Source organism: Dysidea avara, chromosome 7 (genome assembly GCF_963678975.1).
Source record: "Dysidea avara chromosome 7, odDysAvar1.4, whole genome shotgun sequence".
Lineage (NCBI taxonomy): Eukaryota > Metazoa > Porifera > Demospongiae > Dictyoceratida > Dysideidae > Dysidea > Dysidea avara.
Genome location: NC_089278.1, coordinates 24,345,238 through 24,369,626, shown reverse-complemented (window position 1 = coordinate 24,369,626; position 24,389 = coordinate 24,345,238). Strand labels below are relative to the sequence as shown.

Sequence of the window (24,389 nt, the reverse complement as noted above, 5' to 3'; positions counted from 1 at the left end):
TACTAGACTACAAGTCTAGTATCTATGGTGAACAACCCTTTCGCAGGTTGAGAGACCATGTGTTTTCGTAAACGTGAGCGCGTGACACTCGTCATGTGATCTTGCCTTTAAAAGTGCGACCTTTTTTTGCCATTTGGTGATACAGGAAGATATCATGAAGTTGGTACTCGTGATATTAAGCGCTGTTATTTTAGGTAAGCTGGAAAGGAGTAATGCGTGTTGTGTAAATCGTGCAAGCATAGCACCATAGATAGATACTACAGCCCCAGTATCTATGATAGAACTATCCATGAATATTAACATACGCTACGCAGCTCACCTTCTCTTAGGCTTCCCTACCAGATTGGTTGTGGAGTTGCACGTGTGTGTTACTTATTTTATGAGTTTGAGATGTATGCACTTTTATTCTTAAATTGCATAATTGACCAGGACTTTAGATGTGTGAGGTGGCCAACTGGTACATTAAATAAGTATATAATTTGATTGTATTATTACAGGTTACAACTGTGGTTCAGCTGTGTCTCCAGTACTTGTCCATGGGGTAAGTTGTGTCATAGATACATAGAAAGGGATTCGTAATGGTGACGTAATTTTTGTAGGAATTACTATACGCATGGGCAATGGTTGTTCAGTATGAGGCCAGACTTTTGAGAGGCTAAACCTACTATTTTTTGTCTTGATCGTTTCTTTTTTGCTATTACATTGGGTGACTGCTTTCAAATGGTACATCACTGTACATAGCCAGTTAGTCTCACCAAGGTTGTTAGATTTTATTGTCCATTGTGAATCCCTGTTTTATGTATGGTTGTGTATGTGTATGACTTCTTCATTGTATGTTAAGTTGTGTTTAAAATTAAGTGTATAAACCAAGGGGAAAACCTAAGTAGAGGTAATTTTTAAGTGAATTTATGGACTACATATATACCTAATAGTTAACACAAATTATTCCTTTCCATTAAGTATTGCTTACAATGTGAACATAATTTAATGTCATGAGCACCAATGTGTCTTCCTGGATTCCCTGGGTCACCAAATGACTCACAGAAAGGTCAAAGGAAGGCTAGATCACAAGATAGCTGTAAGGTATCACAAGCTCACATTACCATAAATGGTATGGCACATGATCTTTCAATAAAAGCCTGTTATAGCTATATAGCATCACTGCTCTGCTATGATCCTGTGCCTGAATACAAACTACTTGACAATACTACCACACACTAATAAATTTCACAACAAGCTGCATCCTAATATGGTCAGAATATGGATTTGTATGTAAATTGGGTGTTTACACTGCATTTGTTGCATATAGTAATTGCACTGATTTTAACATTATTGTTGTTGTGTTAAAGGCATCCACTGATCCAGCTACTCTACAGTGTGACATTTGTGAGGAAGTGGTGAAGATAGTCGAACAGTATGCTGAGGAGAATAAAACTGAGGTGTGTGTGTGTGTAGTGCATGTGTGTGTGTGTAGTGCACGTGTGTGTGTGTAGTGCACGTGTGTGTGTGTAGTGCATGTGTGTAGTGCATGTGTGTGTGTAGTGCATGTGTGTAGTGCATGTGTGTGTGTGTAGTGCATGTGTGTGTGTAGTGCATGTGTGTGTGTAGTGCATGTGTGTGTGTAGTGCACGTGTGCATGCGAGTGAAGCAGCATAGCCAAATGATTAGAGCATTGGCCTCAGGGCTGGTTCACTGGACAGCAATACCTGTGTTTTGCATGGCTGCCAGAGGCTTTCGTTTGTGTGTGCTTGTGCATGCAGTGTGTGACTATGTCAGTGTGACTATGTCAGTGTGACTATGTCAGTGTTGCATGTATTATGTTTGTAATGTGTAGTGACATGTGTTACACCCCACCCCATCAGGAGCTGGTGACAGGATGGTAGTGTAACACTCATGGAATACTGCATAGTATTTTAAATCCTGCCAGCTATTTATATAACATGTGTATTGCAGTGTGTAATATTACATAATTATAGTCTTTATACTGTTTTACATACAACTTGTATTAACATCTGTGTACTTTATATGATGTAGGCTGAAGTCAAACAAGCTATAGAACAATTCTGTAATTCCCTTCCAGCTCCACTTAATGGTGTGGTGAGTTTTATATGTTAAATTATTCAGTTTGATGTTGTTCAAACACAAAATGGTTCTCCAAGTGTACACTAAAGTATTTAATTCAAATGCTGTATCATAAGATGACCAATTGCCAACAGTACCACTGTACTGTGCTGTAATTTAGTAATACATCATATATGCTATATTCCCTTATGAAAATTTTGTGTGCAACTTGTATGCGGTTTGCAACTACACGCGTGCAGTGCTCTTAAGATGGTTGCAAAACAATAGCACAACTTTGCATATTCTCTGCATGCATACAGTTCAGTAGCAATAACCTAGTGAGTTCTTTTGCTATCATATTGCACATATGCAATTTGCTTTCTTACAATAGCATTATTCATGCTATCCTTTTACTTGTATATTGCACATGTGCATTTTGTTCTCATACAATAGCAATGCATTGTGCTCTTTTTGCTTGCATACTGCATGCTTGCAGTTTGCTTTCATAAGTTTAGCTGTATTAGGGGGTTAGTTTGCTCACAAATTACACACATGCAGTCTGTTCTCTTTCTGCTTACATGCAGTATACAGTACGAAATAGCCAATCAGATGAAAACAAACAAATGTTTAAAATTTGCGCCCAAACTGTTTGCTACTATTGACAACCTGTACAAAGAAAACAAGTAGTCTTTGTTAGTGGGATGTGATGTTCTACAAGAAAACTTGTTGTAGCAGTACATGACATTACAAGTACAGCTGAGGTTGGCGCCTTGAGTTGCTGAGGTTGGCGTCTTGAGTCTCCTTGAAAGTTGTGCGTCACAGGTGGAGAAACATTTCTAAAAGGAGAAATACTACCGCTACTGTTCATTATGGCTTCTTTGCTTTCTGTAACAAAGTGAGGGAGTGTAACTTTTAACCTTTGATTTAAAGACTACAGAAATGTACAATTGAAAGCAGACAAGAAATGGGATCGAGAGTATTTGAACCTGTATCAATTTCTACATTGCTTTTGGACAAAGCTCAACTAAAGATCATCTTTGTGAAAAAATTGTGTGCAGTGAGGTCAAACAGACAGTTTGTGGCTTGTAACTGACTTGTAGTTTTGTATTGTATTGCATGCATTTCTTGTAGATGTGAATTACAAATTTAAAAGAAATCCAAATATGAAATAAATAGCCAACGTTTGCAAGCTGCATGCATGCAGTCGCTCAACTGCTAAACTGCTCACAAGTTGCACGCATGCAATAGCACACATGCAAGCGTTTACATGCAACAGCTTTGGAAATGCATGTGTGTAATCGGGCCAAATACTAACATGCACACACATGCATTTGATTACATGCATTTGCATGCAAATATACGTGTGTGTTTGTATGTGCATGTGTGCAAATTTTCATAAGGGTTGGTACAGTGAAGTACTCATGTATTTGCTTGGCTGTTCTGTTTTTGTTGTGCTTTTCTCACACATTTCATGCTGACCTACATAAGAGTTTTCAACAATAGGTATACTTATAGTTGAGGTGCATGTTGTCTGAGTATGTATTGCAAAATTAACAATTTATAGGGACAGGACGGTACTAGTGACTTCAATGATTTCTCTGGGTGTAAATGGGAAGTATCTGCTAGTACAAGTACCGATACCAAGTACCTTAAAGTAGCAACTTCATAGTGCACACTTTTATTATATAGTGCATTTCATGGTATTCTTGTACACGTTTTCAGTATGGTTCATGTTTATAATGAAGTAGCCAATTGGCAAGGTTCACAAAGAAAGAAGTTACTGAAATGCAGTATTCTTCTGGAGAAGTGTAGATAATATCATAATGGTGCTTACTAAAACACAGGATATTCTAATACTGAAACAGTTGCTTCTACCTGATTGCTCTATTAGAGTATATCGATCTTTTCTCAGTAAAGGATTTTCACACATAAGTTTCAGCATAGATCAGTAATTTTACTGGTAGTTATACTTGATGCTTTTAGGCGTCCACTGTGCTAGTAAAATAAGCAAGTACAAACGAACTTTATTTTATTCTCGCACGTGAAAAGAATTTCTTTTTCTTAAGAATCGGTATCTGCAACAATATAACGGCCGATTCCAATACTTCATGAAAACAGCAGTATTGGCCCAATACCGATACCAATACTAGAATCAGTGCAGCCCTAGTAAAATCATTGAAGTTAAGTGACCTTGTTAGTGCCACAATGTCCTGATGGTGCAACATACAATAACTGTTACAGCAGTCAACATACAATAACTGTTACAGCAGTCAACATACAATAACTGTTACAGCAGTCAACATACAATAACTGTTACAGCAGTCAAAATACTCTAGTAGAGTAGTCACTAAAAGAATCTAATAGGGCAGAACTAACTTGTCAATGCTAAGTAGAATCTGCCATAATACAACTTTTATGTACGTGTGTATAGCTTTGCTAATCCCTGTACATGCAACAAAGAGAATATACATGCATGCATGTACTCACATCATAATAGATGCTGTTGTTTTTATTAGTGTTCTCAACTGGTTGATCAGTACTTTGATGAGATATGGGAGCTTATTATAAATGATGAGGTGTGTGTGTGTGTGCGTGTGTGCGTGCGTACATGTGTGTGCACACTTGCATGCGTGTGTATGTGTGTGCGTAGGTCTGAAATGCATTAGTTATGTATGCATGTATGTACATTTAGCCACCTCAAGCAATTTGCACTAACCTTGGACTGTGTTCTTCCAAACTACCAGCTAAAACAAAGCTCAAGGCACCACTGGTTAGTGTTGAGTGTGTCATGTATTGGATACATGTAGTATGTTGTGTCTTCTGTTATTGTTATAATACAGTAACTAGTTAAGGTTGTGTGTACTGGTGTGCATGTACATCTCATGTTGTTCAGGTGGCTACTTTTTTTTGTTGATAAGTGTTCCTAACATTTAGTGTGAATGTTGTAATTTCATTACAGGAGCCTACCAAGTTGGCTAGTCTACAGTGTGATATTTGTGAGGAAGTGGTGAAGATCGTTGAACAGTATGCTGAAGAGAATAAAACTGAGGTGTGTGTGTGTGTGCTTGTGTGCATGAAGCAGCATAGCCATGTGGTTAGAACATCAGCCCCAGGGCTTATGGAATACTACTATAACACTTATGTAATACTACAAAGTATCTTCCAACTATTTATACAGCATGTGTATTGTGTTGTGTGTATTGCAGTGTGTAATACATATATTATTATAGTCTTTGTACTGTTTTACATACAGCTTGTATTAACATCTGTGTACTTTATATGGTGTAGGCTGAAGTCAAACAAGCTGTAGAACAATTCTGTAATTCTCTTCCAGCTCCACTGAATGGTGTGGTGAGTTTTATATGTTAAATTATTCTGTTTGATGTTGTTCAAACAAACGCAAAATGGTTCTCCAAGTGTACACTAAAAGTGTTTAATTCAAATTGTACTAGGTCATAAGATGACCATTTTTTTCAATTTAAGTATATGCTATATTCTGTATGGTGTATGTTACTGTGGATACAGCGAATTATCTTATGACTGTTTTGTTTGTTGTGCTTTTCTCACACAACTCATGCCGAGAGTTAACAAGAGGTGTACTTACTGTATGCAACACAGTTGAAGTGCATGTTGTCAGAGTATGTCTGGTTACTTTAATTAAAGGGGCAGCCCAGCACTAGCAAAGCCATTTAACTTCAATGATTCTCTGGGTGTAAAAAAAATGTTGGCTCAAATTGCAAATGTGTATTAACGGACATGAGTACTGTACTGTAGGTAATTATGGATGACATTAACGAATGACATCAAGGAAACACTGCAATGTTAATGTGTTCTCTGACTATCACCTTCTCTCAAATGTTGAACACAATAAGTGGACTTGGTTTTTGCTTTGTGACAGTTATGTTACCCACTAGTTCCTCTGCTTAAGCACACAGCCACAATCTGAGTTTCACAAATTGATGTTTGCTTATGTGACATACATCATTTCATCATCTTGGTATTTGCTAGCACCATGCTGTTTCTTTAATGTCCAATTTTAATGCAAAATTCAGTAGCTGAAATGACTACAGTTAAAATACTCTGGTAGAGCAGTCAAATTGCCCTAAATGTTACAGCATAACAGAGAACTACTGAACATTGATTTTTAATAGAGCAGTCAAGAATTTGATGGAGTACCAACTGTTAGGTGTGCACTGGAACATTAATTTACATTATTTTAGTTAATGTGGGAAAGGTTCTGCATGCCAATGATAGTTTTGAACAGTTTTTAGTGGTGTTGTTCAACCACGAGTGGTGGAGGGAGGGGTAGTGGGTGGACGATACATGGCACTATAAAATGGAGGAGATAAACAGTAGACCAAAATCCAACCTTCCAGATTTGTCCACATAGCTAGTAAACTGTCCAATGTCATTTGGGCTATTTCCACTTCACCAGGTTCAGGGTGATAGACCACTGTCACATGTCACCACAGTATTTACAGTGTTTACAGTATTTGTTTCAGATGCTGTTGTTTTTTATTAGTGTTCTCAACTGGTTGATCAGTACTTTGATGAGATATGGGAGCTTATTATAAATGATGAGGTGTGTGTGTGTGTGCATGCGTGCATGTGTGTGTGTAGGTCTAATATGCATTAGTATATATATATATATATATATATATATATATATGTATATACTTAGCCACCTCAAACAGTTTGCACTAACCTTGGACTGTGCTCTTCCAAACTACCAGCTAAAACAAAGCCCAAAGCACCACTGGTTAGTGTTGAGTGTGTTATGTATAATGTATACAATATGCTGTGTTACGTATGCTGTGTTTTCTGTTGTTGAATACTTTCACCCTTAAAGCCGCATAGGCCAATATGTGAACCACTACACATGGTTGTAAACAAAGCACTGTATTTTTCAAAGTGTTTATCCTATGGCTACGCAATCAATGTTAGTGCTTGTGATGTAATAAGGATTAAAAGTGATACCGAGGAGTTACTTTGCAACAAAAGTACTAGGACCAAACACTCCGTGGAAGTTTGTAAGCATGTAAATCTTTTACTTACCTTTAGAAATTGATCCACACCTCTTTGCCAGTTGATCCCATTTATTCCAAATAGCCATTGTCAGATTCACCATTCAGTCCCACGTGACTCAATTCTTAATTAAGATGGCTGACAAAACGGGAAATCTGGTGTTGCAATAAAATTAGTCACTGTTCTTCATTGCTTCATAACAAGTAACCTCTGTTTTTACTGTGGTTATTTAGCTTTCTCTTTCTTCTGGGTTTAGGCCAATGGAGCTAGGCAGGCCAAGTTACCAGCCTGTTTTATGCAAGCGCTCATTCCTGAAAAGTGTTATGCAACTTTAAGGGTTAATAAATGTTGTGATAAGTAAAGTTAAGGTTGTGTGTACTTGGTGGCATGTACATCTCATGTTGCTCAGGTGGCCACTTTTTTGTTGATAAGTGTTCCTAACATTTAGTGTGAATGTTGTAATTTCATTACAGGAGCCTACCAAGTTGGCTAGTCTACAGTGTGACATTTGTGAGGAAGTGGTGAAGATTGTTGATCAGTATGCCGAGGAGAATAAAACTGAGGTGTGTGTGTGTGTGTGTGTGTGTGTGTGTGTGTGCGTGCGTGCGTCACGTGCGTCACGCACGTGCGTGCGTGCGTGCGTGTAATTACTGTATGATCTGCAAAAGCACTGGCTGTACTACAAGTAGTATAGATTTTCAGTTTTACCAAACCCAGGTGTAATGGCAAAGTTACGTACCTAATTTGTTCTGACATTGTATGCTCCAGAGGTCTTGGCTATGAGTTAGTAGGCTATAAAGACATATGCTTCACTAAAGTGGACTACTAAAATTCATGATAGAGTAAATTGATAGCTGCACACTTTTTTCACAGCTTGGCTTGTTTTTGATCTATTTTCGTAATGATACAGTTGCATACATATCCCCAAAGCCTGGGGCTTGCTCTTTATTCATCTTTGGTTTTCTACTTGTAGGTGAATCTAAGGTTTCACAAGTGAACTTTTGGCTGCTACTATTTCTGTTGCTGCATATTTATTTATCCTCTGAGCACTTAAACAATTTTATTACCTAGCAGAGAGTCATAACAGGTTTATTACGTAGCAGAACACTCTAATAGGGGGACTGCACTATTGGAGTATCTCAACGTGCACTTGGCTAGACTTGTTGGTTTTTGCAGTTTAATTTGGTTGGCATGACAGCAATTTTATGTACAAAACTAGATTGCGTGCCTGTTACATATGGTTGTAACTCCATGTCAGATTTATTCAAAGCACTTTGCATTATGATGGTTTTTACGTCATTCCTTCGGAGGTTTGCCCTGTAGATGTTGCATTTGTGATCTGTCAAAAATCACATGTAACTTCCTTGTTCTTTACAAAAATTGGACTGTAAATGCACTTTAATAAATCTTGCCGCCTCCGGTGCACGTTTCACTTCACTCTGCGTTCAAGTTAATGCCCTACCCTGCTTTGGGGCATGCGCTTCTTATTAACAATACAGCACATCATCACACACACCCCCATAAAGAAAGACACTGTCACACATATAGCATAATCCCTACAAAAACAACAAAGTTAACATTACAGGTATAGCCTAAAAAACCCAGATAAATATACACAATAGAACAGAAATCAAGCCTAATTAGAGTCCACAAGTTCAGGTGTTCATTCCCTTGACAGGGCATTAGCCAAAACATTGTCTCTGCCAGCAGCAGTGTGATGAATGTCCAGGTCATAGGATTGCAAAGCTAAATTCCATCGCCATAGATGCTGGTTTTTGTTTCTCACTTTGTTCAGGAACACCAATGGGTTGTGGTCTGTGTAAACTTGTATGGGGAATTGAGCAGGGTTAACATAAAAGTCAAAGTGTTGTAATGCAAAGACGAGAGCCAGGGCCTCCTTCTCACTTGTCGAATAATTTCTTTGACTTGCATTGAACTTGTGTGAGAAATAGCCAATAGGGTGATCTATTCCCTTGGAATTCTCTTGTAAAAGCACTGCTCTTGCACCAACATCACTGGCATCAACAGTGAGTACAAACGGTTTGTCAAAATCAGGTGTAGCCAAGACAGGGGCTGACACAAGCAGGTTCTTGATGGTCTCAAAGGCACTCTGGCAACTCTTACTCCACACGAAGACATTATTCCTACAAAACTTTCTGTAATAGCCAGCCATTCCCAAAAATCTCATGAGCTCTTTCTTACTGGTCGACTTGAAAATAGCTTCCACTTTGGCATTTACAGGTTTCACTTGACCCTGTCCAACAACATGTCCAAGGTATGTCACATGAGCATGTCCAAATTTGCTCTTCACTAAATTCACGGTTAGATTGGCCAACCTCAGTCGACAAAAAAGCTCTCTCACTCGTTGGAGGTGCTGCTCCCATGCACTGCCAAACATGACGACATCATCAATATATGCCTCACAGCCCTCAAAATTCTCTACTATCTGGTTGATCATCTGCTGAAATGTTGCAGGGGAATTTTTCATGCCAAAGGGCATCACTTAATACTGGTAGAATCCCTCCGGTGTTACGAAAGCAGATATCTCTTTGGCCATAGGAGTCAGTGGTACCTGCCAGTATCCTTTCAGGAGATCAATCTCACTCACATGTTGGGCAGAGCCAATCCTGTCGATGCAGTGGTATAGGATAAGAATCGGATTTTGTAACAGCGTTTACTTTACGATAATCAGTGCAGAAGCGGTATGTCCCATCGCTCTTTGGCACTAGCAGGCATGGCGAACTCCAGTTACTCTGACTTGACTCGATGATGTCATTCTTCAGCATGTAGTCCAACTCTTTCTTGAGAAAACACAACTTCTGAGGGTTAACTCGGTATGGATTCTGCTTCATAGGGGCGGCATTCCCTATGTCAACATGATGGTGAACACAGTTTGTTTTCCCTAGGACATCTGAGAAAAGGTCAGAAAACTCTGTGATGAGAGCCACCATCTCCTCTCTGTGTGTTGTAGGTAAATACTCTAAGTTATTCTCCATGTTACACATCATCTCTGAATTACTGAACCTTAGGCTACCATCAACTAACTCATCAGACACCATCTCTTGCTCAGTCTTGCTTACTTCCTGCACTGCACAAGCTGCAGCACCAACACTCTCTTTCTCCTTGCCATGGTAATTCTTTAACATATTTATATGGCATAGTCGCTGAGCCTTACGTCGATCAGGTGTGTCAATGACAAAATCCAAATTGCTAACCTTCCTTGTGACTACATAAGGGCCACAGTACCTTGCCTGTAAGGGGCACTACGGAATCGGAAGTAAGGCTAAGACTTTCTCTCCCACCTTGAAACTTCTGCTCTTTGCTTTCTTGTCGTACCATGTCTTCATCTTGCACTGGGAATGCTTCAGATTCTGTTGTACCAAGTGAGTTGCACTTATCAGCCGGTAACGAATACTGGAGACTTGGTCTAACAAACTATCAGGAGGATCATCGGCAAGCCACATCTCTTTCAACAACTTCAGTGGGCCTCGCACTGTGCGACCAAAAACTAGCTTGAAGGGGCTAAACCCTAATGATTCTTGTACCGCTTCCCTGGCTGCGAACAGCAATAGGTGTATGCCTTGGTCCCACTCACTCTGATACTGCGTACAGTACGCCCTGATCATATTTTTCAAGGTTTGATGAAAGCGTTCTAACGCTCCTTGGGACTCAGGGTGGTAGGCAGACGACCTGTACTGCTTAATACCTAACTGACACAGTACTTGCTGCATAATGCCAGACATAAAGTTTGAGCCTTGAACTGACTTTGGCAGGCCTACAAAAGTAAAGAACTTCACCAAAGCATCAACAATTTTGGGAGCCTTAATGTTGCGGAGGGGTATAGCTTCTGGAAAGCGTGTGGACTTACACATTATTATAAACAAAAATTTGTTCCCCGACTTTGTGTTTGGGAGGGGCCCAACACAATCAATAAGGATATCACTGAATGGCTCACCACACACAGGGACTGGTTTCAATGGAGCCACTGGAATTGGTTGATTCGGTTTGCCCACCACTTGACAAACATGACAGGTCCTGCAGAACTGAGCCACATCACGCTTCAGCTTTGACCAGTAGAAATGAGCAAATATCTTGTGATACGTCTTGTTGGCACCTAGGTGTCCAGCCATGGGCCAGAGACAAAACCTCCCCTCGAAATTTCTGAGGGAGGACAATCTGATGTAAAATCTGCCACTCCTCATTAGCTGGTACATCCGGGGGTCTCCACTTCCGCATCAGTACCCCTGACTTCCTATAAAAACAATTGGCATACTTATACATTTCTTCCTCACCAACAGCATCATTCATTAACGGACGCAATTCAACATCATCTTCCTGGGCTACAATCAGCTGCTCCCTACTACACTTAGTAGCTTCAGCACTTACAAGGTCATCATTAGCACCTCGCCATCACCAGTATCACTTGACATCACACCACCTGAAACCTGTTGGCTAGAGCTAGTAACATCAAATTTTGTTGTGTCACTGGTTTGCAAAGCTGCTCGTCTTGCTGCAGCCCTAGTAACTGCACATGCCGGGGAAAGCCCCGGAATAGTGGGTGTTGACTTGTCCACATCTGTAGTCAACTCAGGGTCGCTGATCACTGACAAATCAGGTGTCACTCTACTGCCTGCTAAATCATTTCCTAAAAGTAGGGAAATCCCCTGGACTGGAAGCTAGGCCTTCTCCCCACTACAACTGGTCCAGTAACCAAATCACAATGAAGAAACACAGTGTGGAGCGGCACACTAACAGGAGCAAGTCCCACCCCTTGGATGAACATGGTAGCTCCAGTTGCTGTTTCCTTAGATAAGGGTATGCTAAATCTTTGAATAACTAGGTGTTCTTTCAAAATGAAACATTTCCCATTATCACGTAATTCTTGTAAAAAAATCCACAAGGATTTGTTTACGTAGTAGTTACTAGCCAAAAGTCTGGGTCCTTGAAGGTGTGAGGGCTTCAGGGTAAATGCACTACATTGTAAAATGCACAGAGGGAGTTGTAGTGATATCGAAATTGTACTTAGCATGAGTGTGTGTGTGTGCGTGTGTGTGTGTGTGGTGGTGTTCATTGTTGTAAATAACACTTTGGTCACTCTTATAACATGTAGGCAGAAGTCAAGCAGGCTATTGAACAGTTCTGTGATGCTCTTCCAGCTCCACTTAACAGTGTGGTGAGTTATACATGACAGCATGCCACCATCAGTGATGTTTGGGTATAGTGCAGCAGGTCTAGGATCTAAATTGTGGAAACCTTAGGATTTTCTATTAATCACCTTAAAGGACACACACTCAGGACAGTTATTCCAATAGTATAAATCTGTGTGTGTATGTTGTCTGTCTGTGTGTCTGTGTGTGTACATGTCTGTGTGTGTACATGTCTGTGTGTGTACATGTCTGTGTGTTTGTTCATGGGTCGCTTCACCAATAAGTAGTCCCAAGATTATTGGTTGCAGTCTGAACTACATGAACATACTGTTATATTCAGCCACTGACTTTTTATCAGCCATTCCTTTTCAAGATAAGAGCCATAGTATCAAGTATTGTTGAATATAGGGAAGGGAAAGCTGTGGCTCTTGAAAAGTTTCTTTAGGATAAAAAATGTGTGGTCATATCTGTGGCTCTACATACATTGGTGAAATGTGCTACGGTACCATAGAGTCTGGTTGTTAAGTGCATGTATATATTAAGCGTGTATTACCTATTAAGTGCATACCTGTTTGTCGTACTTAATCATGGTTGATAAGCACATATGGACGAACACGAAGCTCCAACATGAGATGAAGCTTTACAAGAGAAGAAATGCTAGAGGTTTGCTAATAGTGTATAGCATAAAATTTCACGAAGTACAAAGCCAAAATACATGCCTTTTCTATACTTACCAAGTGAAGTGGTCTTCTGTAGTATGTTCCACATGAAGGATTCAGTACACACAAATTGAACTCAAAATATCGGTACATGTAATGGCTGCAATTAACACTACCCCAAGACAGTGAATCCATAGTAATCATGGCGAGGTTTATTTATTAGGCGCATGTGCTTAACAACCAGACTCTATGATATTGTATACTGACTACTTGATGTATAGCTACGTAGTGTTTTTTTTTTTTTTTTTTTTTTTTTGTGATCAACTGATGTCACAAAGCTTTGAGGGAATACTTTTATGGATCTCTGGTACAACAGTGTACAATTATCTCTCTTTCAAAAACATTTAATGACCTACAAGTTCTTGAAATTTGTAGCACTACTTGACCCACTAAAATCTTTTTATTGTGCATTACTCAATGTTTTCACCATGGAGAAGTGCATAGTCTGTTGCAATCTTTTCCTGAACTTGTAATTGGGCCAAACCACACATATCTGCCCTTTACACCTTTACTAATCACCTGATTGGCTAAAAAGCTGTTTATCTTGAGGAAAAAATCCACTTTTTTTAGCTGCTTTCTTAGGGCTCAGCTCAACGTCTGCATACTATAGTTGTGAATATAAAAGTTTCATGAACGGAATGTCAGTAGCCAAAATTAACTCTTAACTAGATAGTATATACAGTATTTGACAGTCTCAAAAGATTTTAGTTCACAGTGTTGAAGCCAAACCAACAATAGGGGGGATATCTATTACTAACTCTTGCTGCCACTTATCCATTAAATAGTTATATTCTTGTTATTGTTAGTGTTCTCAACTGGTTGATCAGTACTTTGATGAGATATGGGAGCTTATTATAAATGATGAGGTGAGTGTGCGTGCGTGCGTGCGTGCGCACGTGTGTGTATGTGGCCTACAATGTACTGATATTTTTGTATTTAGTCTCCTCAGGTGATTTGTACTGATCTTGGACTCTGTAGTTCCAAACTACCAGCTAAGTCACCTAAAGTAGAAAATACAGTGCCGACGGTGAGAAACACATTTGTATACACGTACAACTGTAATACTGTACATATTTTGTATAAAGGAAGTTGTGTTGGAAGTTACACTGTATACTGTACAGTGTAGTTTCCATTTGCTTATGTACAATACTTTTACGTGCTTTTTATTGCCTGGGTATATCACACTGTTGTTACAGTAGTTGGTTACAGTAGGTGTTGTATATTTTGACAAGGAAGAGTTTAGTGAACTAGTGATATGTGTATCAGTTAAAATACAGTGTGGGTTTTAGTTCTCCAAAGCTGTACTCATTCTCCATGTTATCCAAAGTTTCTGTTGTTGTATGTCACATGGTTGTATAGTAGTGATGCCACGATATATCGTATAATCGCGATAATCATGATAGACACATTTCATGATAATCATGGTAGAGAAATAAGCTATATCGTGACACAACTTATTTAGTGAAAAGTGACTTGATATTTGCAAAATATGAAGATATTTCTCTGGCAACACTTGGTGATGCATAAAAAACAAGTGTTTAAGTTTGTCACATCATTGTTATAAGCATAATAGATCAGCTGAATAAAACTTGTCCTGTGAAACCATTTAATATGTCGTGACTAAGTCCCATTACACTGTATATCGTGATCATCGTGATATATTAAAATTTTCATATTGTGCCATCACTATATTTTATAGGGTGCTGGCATGGGATATTCGTAATCGATTTCAATTGATTACAGATTTAAAGTAATTGTAATTGGAAATAGTTCTCAAACTATGTAGTCGTAATTGTAATTGATTACACTGTTAAGGTAATCATAATCCGTGATTACATCAAATTAATATATTTGCTTGTCATATCGCCTGATATACCATATAATGGGAATGATTCGCAGAAGAAAACATTCACGAATTTTGCAATTTTAGATGCATTCGCGAATTTTTTCTTGCAAAATTTTTCCTACAATTAAAAAAAGTTTTTTTCATGGATCAGTTGCTGATGTAGCATTCATGTAACTAGTGCATAAGCAGGTAGCTACTCGCCTTGCTACTTGCTAACTGCTATATATGCGTGATGGCATAGCCAGTGAGGCGCAGGATTGTGGCATGTGATTGGAACAGAGATGCAAACTTCAGTGACAGTGGAAAAATCAGTGCTACTAAATGGGGCAAATATAGTCTAATTGCAGCCCAGAAATTTGCTGTGCCGGAATGGCGTCTTGGTTTTAGTGCTTATCGTCCGTGCTCATTATCGTGAATGCCTACTTCTCCAGCAATCATGCATGGCTACTAGATGCAACATGTCAGAGTCAGCCATATACCCTCAGTGCTGGTCACTGTAAAGTGTTAATAACAATAACAATATAGTCGAGCGTTACCTATCCATAGAAAAAAAAAAGATTAATTCGTTGTGGGCATGTGCCCAATTATTAATTACTTTATGTAATAAATCGCGAACGTTTTCTCACAAATGAGGAAATAGAGTAGATCATTCACAAATGTTTTCTTCCATGAATCATTCCAGTTATACAGTATGTAGCAGTAACTATTGTTTGTGCCTGAACAGACACACAGAGCATACTTTTTAAGATTGTGAACATATTTACAGTCTATGAACATGCCAAAGCTGTTCCACTTATTATAGTTATTGTGTCACACGTATACACACCCACGTAATGTAAATCAGATTACTTTGGGAAAGTAATTGTAATTTAATCGAATACGTATTTATAAATCACTGCAATCATAATCACAATCGTAATCATAGGAAGCAAAGTAATTGCAATTGATTACTTTAATCGCCCTGTACCTGACCAGGTGTACCACTAATGTTATAGTACATGTGTGTTTTCAGGAGGAGCTTCACCCAGCTAAAGTAGCTAGTCTACAATGTGATATTTGTGAGGAAGTGGTGAAGATAGTTGAACAGTATGCTGAAGACAATGAAACTGAAGTGTGTGTTTGTGTGTATGTGTGCATGTGTTTTAGAGTATGTGCATTGTCAGCACTTGCGTGTAATTGTATATTTACATAAACACATATACAACATGCTTAATGTGTGTAGAAGTTTTAAGTGCTCTATAGCACACATTATCCGAACACTTGTATGCCACAACAATGTTCAGATACACAGGACAAATGAAGCTCATTCATTTTTATACAGAGCTTGTGTTCAACTACTCTAATAGAATATGCACATCCTTTGACACAATAGTCTTTCAAAACAGTCACTTACAATGTTTGAATAACGAGGTCCTACTGTAATACATTGTTTTTCTGTTAGCTGCTTTATTACAGTGTGTGCATTACACTTGCATTTTGTGTAGGCAAAGGTCAAGGAGGCTGTTGAACAATTCTGTACTAGTCTACCAGCTCCATTAAGTAGTGTGGTGAGTTGTGTACATGCAGACAAACAAACATGATCTTTATGTTGTATGTTTGTTTGTTAGTGTTCTGATCTGGTTGATCAGTACTTTGATGAGATATGGGAGGATATTATTAATAATGAGGTGAGTGTAGTGGTGTGTGTGTGTGTGCGTGCGTGCGTGTGTGTGTGTCCTACAATGTACTAATGCTTTTTTGTACTTAGCCTCCTCATGCAATTTGTACCAATCTTGGACTCTGCAGTTCCAAACTATCAGCTAAATCACCAGTAGAAGAGCCAACGGTGAGTAATATAACATGTTTTTTTTCTGCAAGTACAAAAGTGATAAAGTTTTGCTACCTGTGAGCTGGCCAGCTTTGGGCACATGGGAGTTGGCTTGATTTAATCATGCATGCATGCGTGGGTGTTTGTGTGTGTGTGTGTGTGTGTGTGTGTGCTGTGTTGATCTGCACAAAATTGGACTAAACAGATTGTGTTAGCCTAAACTGTATCAGCCATACATTTAGAGATCATAATGAAATCCTGTAAGGGAGGTTGTGTACACATGTAGTTAACACTAGTATTATTCAGTCAAACTCTTTTCAGTGATAATTTCACTACCATGGATTAAGTATAGCTATAGCCCTCTTGTTGCATTAATTTTTATTTTTTTCCTGCTCTCCTGCTCAAACTTTTGTAATGGCACCATACGTATTTGTGTGCTCGGCTGATAATTTTGTTTCTTGTTCGGTACCAGCTATTACTCCATCACACTGTTATAGATCATAATATCGATAAGTGAGCATGCATATCAGTATCACGATATAGCTAAAATATATCCTGTATGTATCTAGTAGAAATAATTAAAGTACTGTAAAGACTTATCTCAAGGTTGCTCTGAATGCACATTTGTTTATACAGTAAGAGAGGCTAGTTTTCAGAGCTGGGGCAATGTTGTAATCATTAAACTAATTAAATATACAGTATGTCAGTTGTAGTTCCTCAACTTTATAAAATTGTGTGTTTATCTACATGTGAGATTGTCTCTTTGCTCTGACATGAGCAAAATTCTGTTACAGCTGTAGCTACGTATAACTAATTATGAATGCTGTATTATTATTTTTATGTTCTCTCTGTGTCGTAATATTATGTATAGTTTGTTTATACCTGTAGCAAACACTTTGTGAGGAGTGCAAGGTGGTAGTCTCAGTTGTGAAGATGTACGTTGATAAAAATGAGACTGAGGTGGGAATATTGTGATAAGAAACTGTGTACTAGTAATATGAGGTGTTTACAATACTAGTGACAAGAGGGTATATTATTGTACTTAAGACATTACATTTTTAGACTGATATTGAGAAGGTTCTTAAAGATATCTGTGCCTTGTTGCCTAGTGATAGTGTTGCAGAGGTTAGTGATGTAATACGTCGTTAAACAAGTATTAAATGTTAGGAGATGTACTTATTTTCGCATGACAATCACCAGTGTGTATGTGCATAAATTGTACCAGGTGTAGAGTTGTTGTTATAACTAGTTTAATAGTTAACTTGCTGCGTTATCATGATATGTAACTAGTTTAATAGTTAACTTGCTGCGTTATCATGATATGTAACTAGTTTAATAGTTAACTTGTTGTGTTATCATGATATGTAACTAGTTTAATAGTTAACTTGCTACGTTATCATGATATGTTCTGTATAGTGTAATTCCTTTGTGGATGATTACTATGATACCATCTACACTCTTATCAAGAGTGAAATTGTAAGTGTTGTGTGTGTGCATGTCTGGTACTGTATAGTGTTATAATCACACATATGACCACCAGAAATACCTTCATGGTACCGTGTCAGTACTGGTAGGTATAATCAATCCCAAAACTGTCTTTTGTGCAACTTTTGTGCAACCCTTTATTCAGTGGAACATCACCATGACATTTTAAAATACTATACCAGCTTTGAAGTACTGCCTAGCTAGCTCTATGTATGAATTTGCTGTGAAGGGTTGTCCAGTGTTGAGGAAAAGTTATGATATACGTAACATCTAAAGATGTACAGGTATAAAAAATTAATACAGTACAGTAGTGAGGGATCATGGAGATTTGCATTTTCAGGTCTTGGAGACCTTCCTTGTTTCACTGTTTTATATGTCTATGGTCCCTAAATGAACTTGACATTTCTTATACTTGTACGTTGTGATAGTAAAGTTTGGTGTGATCAAGTTATCAATAGCTTCTATCAAGTGTTCATTATCTTCTGTCTTTGTCACACAGGACAGTGGCCAGATCTGTACTATACTGAAACTGTGTCCTTCTGTGAATAATGTGCCGCAGTTACACCAACGAGTGCCAGAGGTACAACCCTGTATGTATGTACATGATGTGCAGCTATTTAAACTATTGTATATACAATACACGAGGCTAGATATTTTAGTGAGACTAAACTTCAGATCAAAACTATTTATTTCATTAATATATAATAACTGGTAAGAGCAACCATTTCATTTTGTGGCTCTATCCTGCTTGATGTCCTGTCTGATCTTGTTGTTTTTTTTGTGTGTGGTCATAGATGTATGTACTAAGTGTACAAATTCCTTTTTTTGTTTCATCAGCAACCAATTTGCGATGATTGCAAGCTGGTAATATCCTTCTTGAAGATTTTTGTTGATGATAATACAACTGAAGTAAGCACTAAGTTGTCAATACTCAACAGCTCTTGCTCAAAATATTGCACCATCACCTCCTAAACATATAAAAATCGTATCCAATGGCATGTTTCATGCAACATGCATGCATGGAATTCTATCCCTTACTGTATACGTGCAATGTTTTGAGCAGGTGATGCGTCTAAGCTGTTCAGGCCACTGTAGGGCCAAAAATATGGCAGGTGGTATATTATAATGAGTATATCTTGGGTGTATTTGGGACTTGATGAAGTGAAGTGATCTTGTAAACATGGTGGCTGTACAGTAAAGATGGACCGATACCGATACCAGTATTGGTATCGATGCCGATACCAGTGGTATTGGTATCGGATCAGTATCGGTAATACAAGGTACAGATACCATAGTAGACACTCACCATTTTTATTTAACCATCTCTAGCTATGTTTCCGGTAGCAAATAACTTAGTTGAGCTAGCAAAGTAGCGAAACAAAGCCTTTGTTACTCTTTTCCAAGTATTGCTGCAATTGCTCCGTGTGTATTCTAATATATTAGAACACGTGAATCCTTTGTAATTAAATGGTAGTGCAGTTGTTCCTCAAGAAATAAGTTTATGACTACTTGGCTTGCTTTTTCATGAAAAGGTTTGGTTGATAAGCTGTAACAAACATTGTACAATTATCGGCCGCCCATGCAATTAATTGCCTTATCAATAAGCTTACAAGAAAACTACCTCGAATCAAGAAACTAGTAATCTACCATGATGTTTATCATGTTTAGCTGTTATACAATGAATATTTTAAAACTTGATTGAACTGAGATCAATCAATTACTGTGATATTTTAATAGCTAGCTATGTATCACAACAATGAAATTTCTATAATAAACTTGTCTAGGCTTCAATGTATAGTATCGGTATTGGTATTGGCAAATAATTTCAGTACAAATACTCATATCGGAAATATCGGTAAAAAGTGGTATCGGTCCATCTCTACTGTACAGTGAGGGGTCATAGCACAGTACATCATCTTTTGTGCGAACACCTTATGCCAAAAGTCGTTGCTCAAATGTATGTTCTGTAAGCTACAGGATTTGTACATATGTTTAAATCAATGAGCCAAATATATTCACTTATCTGAACACTTTTGGCTAACTCTAGGAACAAAGGTGTTCAGGTAACTATATGTACAAGATCTTTGTACTGTGCACTGCAGCTCTTTGGACATGTTGAGTATCACATTTATTTTAATTGATAGTGTATGGGTCTTTGCTTTTGAAGTGTTTTGGGGGTACTTACGTATAATGCAGTGAAGGCCAGCAAGACAACCTACCTGTATAATTTCTTCTTTGTAGGAAGAAGCTGAGAAAGGGCTCCTGTCTCTCTGTAACCTACTGCCTTCTAGCAATGAAGCTACAGTAAGTAAAACCATCTATTGTATTTTCTTCTTTAATTGATGACTTGTATTTGGTGTAGTGTAAGGATTTGGTGACTGAGTACCTACCAGTTCTCTACATCCTCATCAAGCAAGAAATTGTAAGTTCCTACGTACATACAGTATGTATTGTCAAACCTTTCTACTACATGCATGTGTATGGTATGCAACATTATGTGAAGTTTCTCGACACACTGCAAGCAGTCTACTTATGTATTTTTCCCAGAGACATACATGCATGCAAGTCAGTCATTCTGTGTTGTGTGATTAGAATATTTTCTCTATTGCCTGTTTTCCTGAAATTGTCTTCCGAAAAACATGTGTGTGTGTGTTTGTTTGTTTGTTTGTTTGTAATGCAGTGTGTTGAGAAACTTCACATGATGTATACATACTGTACACATGCATGCAGTAGAAAGGCCTTAATTTCTCGCACACAGGCTGCTTTTAACATACGCTATTTTGCTCATATGAATACAAACTTTTCCAGGTAGGTAAGGTTTCGTTTTATTTGAAATACGGGTGGAGTGAGTTTCTGAAGACGTTATGAATATACCTTTCACAATGGGCTATAAGGGCATAAACAACTGAAAAATTGCATATGTAGTCTCCAGAGCTAATGAATTCCTTCAAGGTGAAAGGTAGCGTGTCTGTGAACAAAAGTGAGGGGTAGCCTTGAGGCTTTCTCTAAAAATTTTGTACGAGATGACACAATAGACACACTGTAAAACAATTGAGAAGATGCACTACTTCTGCATAATTTGTGGTTTAAAGTGGTTTGTTTGAGTTGTGCTTCCTTAACAGTGCAATTACTGAATTACAGTGCAAAGTAATTCATGAATTATAAAATTCACTAAATTATAATATTATTATCTAGCTAAATTAATAATAGCGTAGCATGAACTTATGTATGTGGTTGATTAAATGCTAGAGAAGAGGATAGTATTAACTGCATGGGTATGCTGGTTTTTAGAAGTAGCACAGCATGACCTAGTTACCAAATTACTGACAAAATGCAACACTTTTCCCACTACGTACAGCCCCTAATGTAATGGAAATAAGTCTAGTCTAGCAAAGAAAATAAGCATTTAGCACTGTTTTAATCCTTAAATTCACAAAAGCCTATATATAGACTTTTCTGTATGGTTATATACAGAGCATTGTAACTTTTGAAGTGTTCTCATATGTTGTGCCATTTTACTCATGATGTAATAAATTGTAGACAGTTATTGACAAAATGTTCATTGTGTAAAGTGTATATCAACTGTTGCTATGATACAACAGCGTTGTTTATTACATGTATACTATCCCTTTGTATAGGATAGTGGTGAGATCTGTGTTCTGATAAAACTGTGTCCTTCTGTTACACCAGTACAACAACCTACAAGTCTTAAAGTAAGCTCAGTATATTATACTGTATTTATTGGAATCGTTGCATGTGTTCTCTTTTGCATTGTAGCAGTCACCATTATGTGATGTGTGTGAGGCAGTTGTGTCTTTTGTCAAACCATATGTTGATGCCAATGGCACTAAAGTATGTCTAGCATGTACTACAAGTAGTATGTGTAATATATGCGTGTAGTGTGTGTGTGTGCGTGCGTGCATGTGATGGATTACCTTTTGTAACTGTATTATAAATGTACTTGCCAAAAATCTTGATGTTTATTTGTACCACAGAAAGAAATAGAAGATGCTCTAGAAGAATTTTGCGATCTTCTGCAGTCCTCACAAGTATGTATATATATATAGCATACATTGACACCAGTACACATACACTAGCTTGGAATTTGTTATGTTTATGATGTTGTGTGGGGTAAGACATGTACAACCACCACCATTAGCTTGACACTTTCACAGTATTGTGAGATCTTTAAATAATAATAATAATATAATGCTCAATCCGTCACAGCAATTTTCGATCATCATAACACATATACATATCATAGATCTATAAGTTGTTAACCCATAAGTATATTTTTTAGCCAAAAACATGTCCAGCATCTATACAGTCCACAATACTACATACATAGCAGCTGCATGCCTTTTCTTGGTGGAAGAGTGGAGAATAGTATTTGAGAGTCACCTTGTATGCCTTTCTTGTATTTCAGTGTAAAGACATTGTTGTAACTTCATTTCCTACCATCTGGCTACTTTTGAAAGAAGGAGTGGTAAGTATAGTTGTTGTTGATAATACAATCATCATGTTTATGTGTTGTGTAACAGTAGTGTGAGATGTACGTAGTGACTAACTCCACCAATTGTGTATTACAATATATTGTATGTGTGTCAACACCCACACTTCAAGTCTAGTATAGTGTGTGCTACATTAACTGCCATTTAAACAGATTACACAGAAAATGAATGTAGCATAGTGCCATCAGTAGTGCATACCAAAGTATGATTTATATACTTCAGCTACCTCAGATATTTAATTAAAGAACCTCAACTATTATTTATCAGTTTAATAAATATTGTGACTATTGAGACTTACATGAAATTTTATTCAGATGACACTTTAAGCAAATACGACTTCCTCTGGTGATTGATGTTAGAATCTTAATGAGATCACCAATGTTGAATATTGTAAAAAGAAGAATTGTCGGTAGTTCTGGTAATACTCCAATGTGCTGTGTGTTTATAGGACACTGGTGAAGTTTGTGCAGAGATTGGATTGTGTGGCAATACTACGAAGACTGTTGTGAAGAAGCCAGCTCAAACATCAGTACCGAAGGTATGTGTGTATGTCTTCTCTTGAAGGTTATAGTCTAAACCTGTGATGACCAGCTATGCTTTTTTTTTGTGGTGAGTTTTCATACAAAAATTTTTCACTTCCTAACAACTATGTAAATTGTCTATTAAGATAGGAAGCACATAATGCAAACACACACACACACACGCACACACACACAAACACACACACATACACACTACAGATGTACTCTATGTTACAGTGTCTGTAGCAAAACTGCAAATGGAAATACTCATGTGCAAAAAATGCTGGTCTGTCAAGATCTGGGATGGTTTATACCACACATCACCAGACACAAATAGTATAGAACTGTACATGTAACACAACAGTTGAGCATGTAATTCAGTAGAAATGAGTATTCTATTGGAGTAGTTTGTAGTGGGCATATGTTCTATTGAAAAAGGCTGTATTAAATGTGAATGGATCTACAAAAACCCAACATAATTATGCAAGTTATAAAATCCAGGATTTTATTCACCTACACAAAAGGAGTCTCTTTGTTTTGTTGCAGTAGACCCACATGGACATTTGTTTACATCACATTGAAGAGATAGCATGCGATCGATCTTTTCTTCACTAATTTTGTCTGGTAAAGAAAGGTAATACAAGATAAAAATACTTACCCGTTTTCCTATTCATGGTAACCACGATGATGCAAGTGTCAACTCTGTACATTGCTGTGTTCCTAAGTTATAATTGTATTGGGAAACGCCTGTAATTTATTTTCTCTGTAATTGTTGTATAATGATTTTTCTGTTGTTGCTACTTTGTAGGGTTGTAACTCCAACAGTTGTTGGCTGTAGAGCATACACTTAGCTAAGTAGATCATAAATATTTTATAGCATAGAATTTTAAAAAATACAAAATTTTGTCAGGTTGTTGTAGATCTGGTCACAAATGATTTATCTATTAAAACAAATTCACTTATCTAAAGTGATTAAACTGCCACACAGGTGTTTGGTTAATGGAGGTCCCATTAGTGTGTATCCATTTACTGGACTGGACTACTGGACTGGACTCACAGTTTGCTCAAACACCTTTTCCAACCACTAAAAGTGATTAGCTATATGATGTATACCAGACACTCAGGGTTCTCAGTGTCTTGTCTTGCATTTTAGAGTCACATACAGCTAATCTAGTTTCTATTTAATTGTATGATAGGTTCATAATTAATAGTTTAAATTGCACTACATGCAGTTTTTCAATAAGAGATGTAGCCTTACCTTCCTGTT

The 24,389-nt window shown here is 37.7% G+C and overlaps 1 protein-coding gene across 2 annotated transcripts in view; it reads left to right on the top strand.

Moving 5' to 3' along the window:
• Nucleotides 1–47: 47 nt before the first annotated feature.
• Nucleotides 48–24,389, top strand: part of LOC136262388 (uncharacterized) — a 39,005-nt gene continuing 14,663 nt past the window's right edge. Inside the window, exons 1-30 of one of the 2 annotated variants that reach the window (XM_066056637.1) lie at nucleotides 48–194; nucleotides 498–541; nucleotides 1,350–1,439; nucleotides 2,035–2,097; nucleotides 4,578–4,637; nucleotides 4,754–4,831; nucleotides 5,021–5,110; nucleotides 5,350–5,412; nucleotides 6,584–6,643; nucleotides 6,743–6,820; nucleotides 7,560–7,649; nucleotides 12,197–12,259; nucleotides 13,759–13,818; nucleotides 13,893–13,979; nucleotides 15,811–15,909; nucleotides 16,283–16,345; nucleotides 16,406–16,465; nucleotides 16,546–16,623; nucleotides 17,494–17,565; nucleotides 17,668–17,730; nucleotides 18,022–18,081; nucleotides 18,590–18,670; nucleotides 18,928–18,999; nucleotides 20,332–20,394; nucleotides 20,453–20,512; nucleotides 21,729–21,803; nucleotides 21,868–21,942; nucleotides 22,086–22,139; nucleotides 22,517–22,576; nucleotides 23,050–23,139. In XM_066056637.1, the coding sequence (XP_065912709.1) occupies nucleotides 155–194; nucleotides 498–541; nucleotides 1,350–1,439; nucleotides 2,035–2,097; nucleotides 4,578–4,637; nucleotides 4,754–4,831; nucleotides 5,021–5,110; nucleotides 5,350–5,412; nucleotides 6,584–6,643; nucleotides 6,743–6,820; nucleotides 7,560–7,649; nucleotides 12,197–12,259; nucleotides 13,759–13,818; nucleotides 13,893–13,979; nucleotides 15,811–15,909; nucleotides 16,283–16,345; nucleotides 16,406–16,465; nucleotides 16,546–16,623; nucleotides 17,494–17,565; nucleotides 17,668–17,730; nucleotides 18,022–18,081; nucleotides 18,590–18,670; nucleotides 18,928–18,999; nucleotides 20,332–20,394; nucleotides 20,453–20,512; nucleotides 21,729–21,803; nucleotides 21,868–21,942; nucleotides 22,086–22,139; nucleotides 22,517–22,576; nucleotides 23,050–23,139 (2,091 nt within the window). In that variant the 5' untranslated portion in view covers nucleotides 48–154. The remainder of the gene's footprint in view (nucleotides 195–497; nucleotides 542–1,349; nucleotides 1,440–2,034; nucleotides 2,098–4,577; nucleotides 4,638–4,753; nucleotides 4,832–5,020; nucleotides 5,111–5,349; nucleotides 5,413–6,583; nucleotides 6,644–6,742; nucleotides 6,821–7,559; nucleotides 7,650–12,196; nucleotides 12,260–13,758; nucleotides 13,819–13,892; nucleotides 13,980–15,810; nucleotides 15,910–16,282; nucleotides 16,346–16,405; nucleotides 16,466–16,545; nucleotides 16,624–17,493; nucleotides 17,566–17,667; nucleotides 17,731–18,021; nucleotides 18,082–18,589; nucleotides 18,671–18,927; nucleotides 19,000–20,331; nucleotides 20,395–20,452; nucleotides 20,513–21,728; nucleotides 21,804–21,867; nucleotides 21,943–22,085; nucleotides 22,140–22,516; nucleotides 22,577–23,049; nucleotides 23,140–24,389) is intronic. The other variant, XM_066056638.1, reaches the window with a different exon arrangement.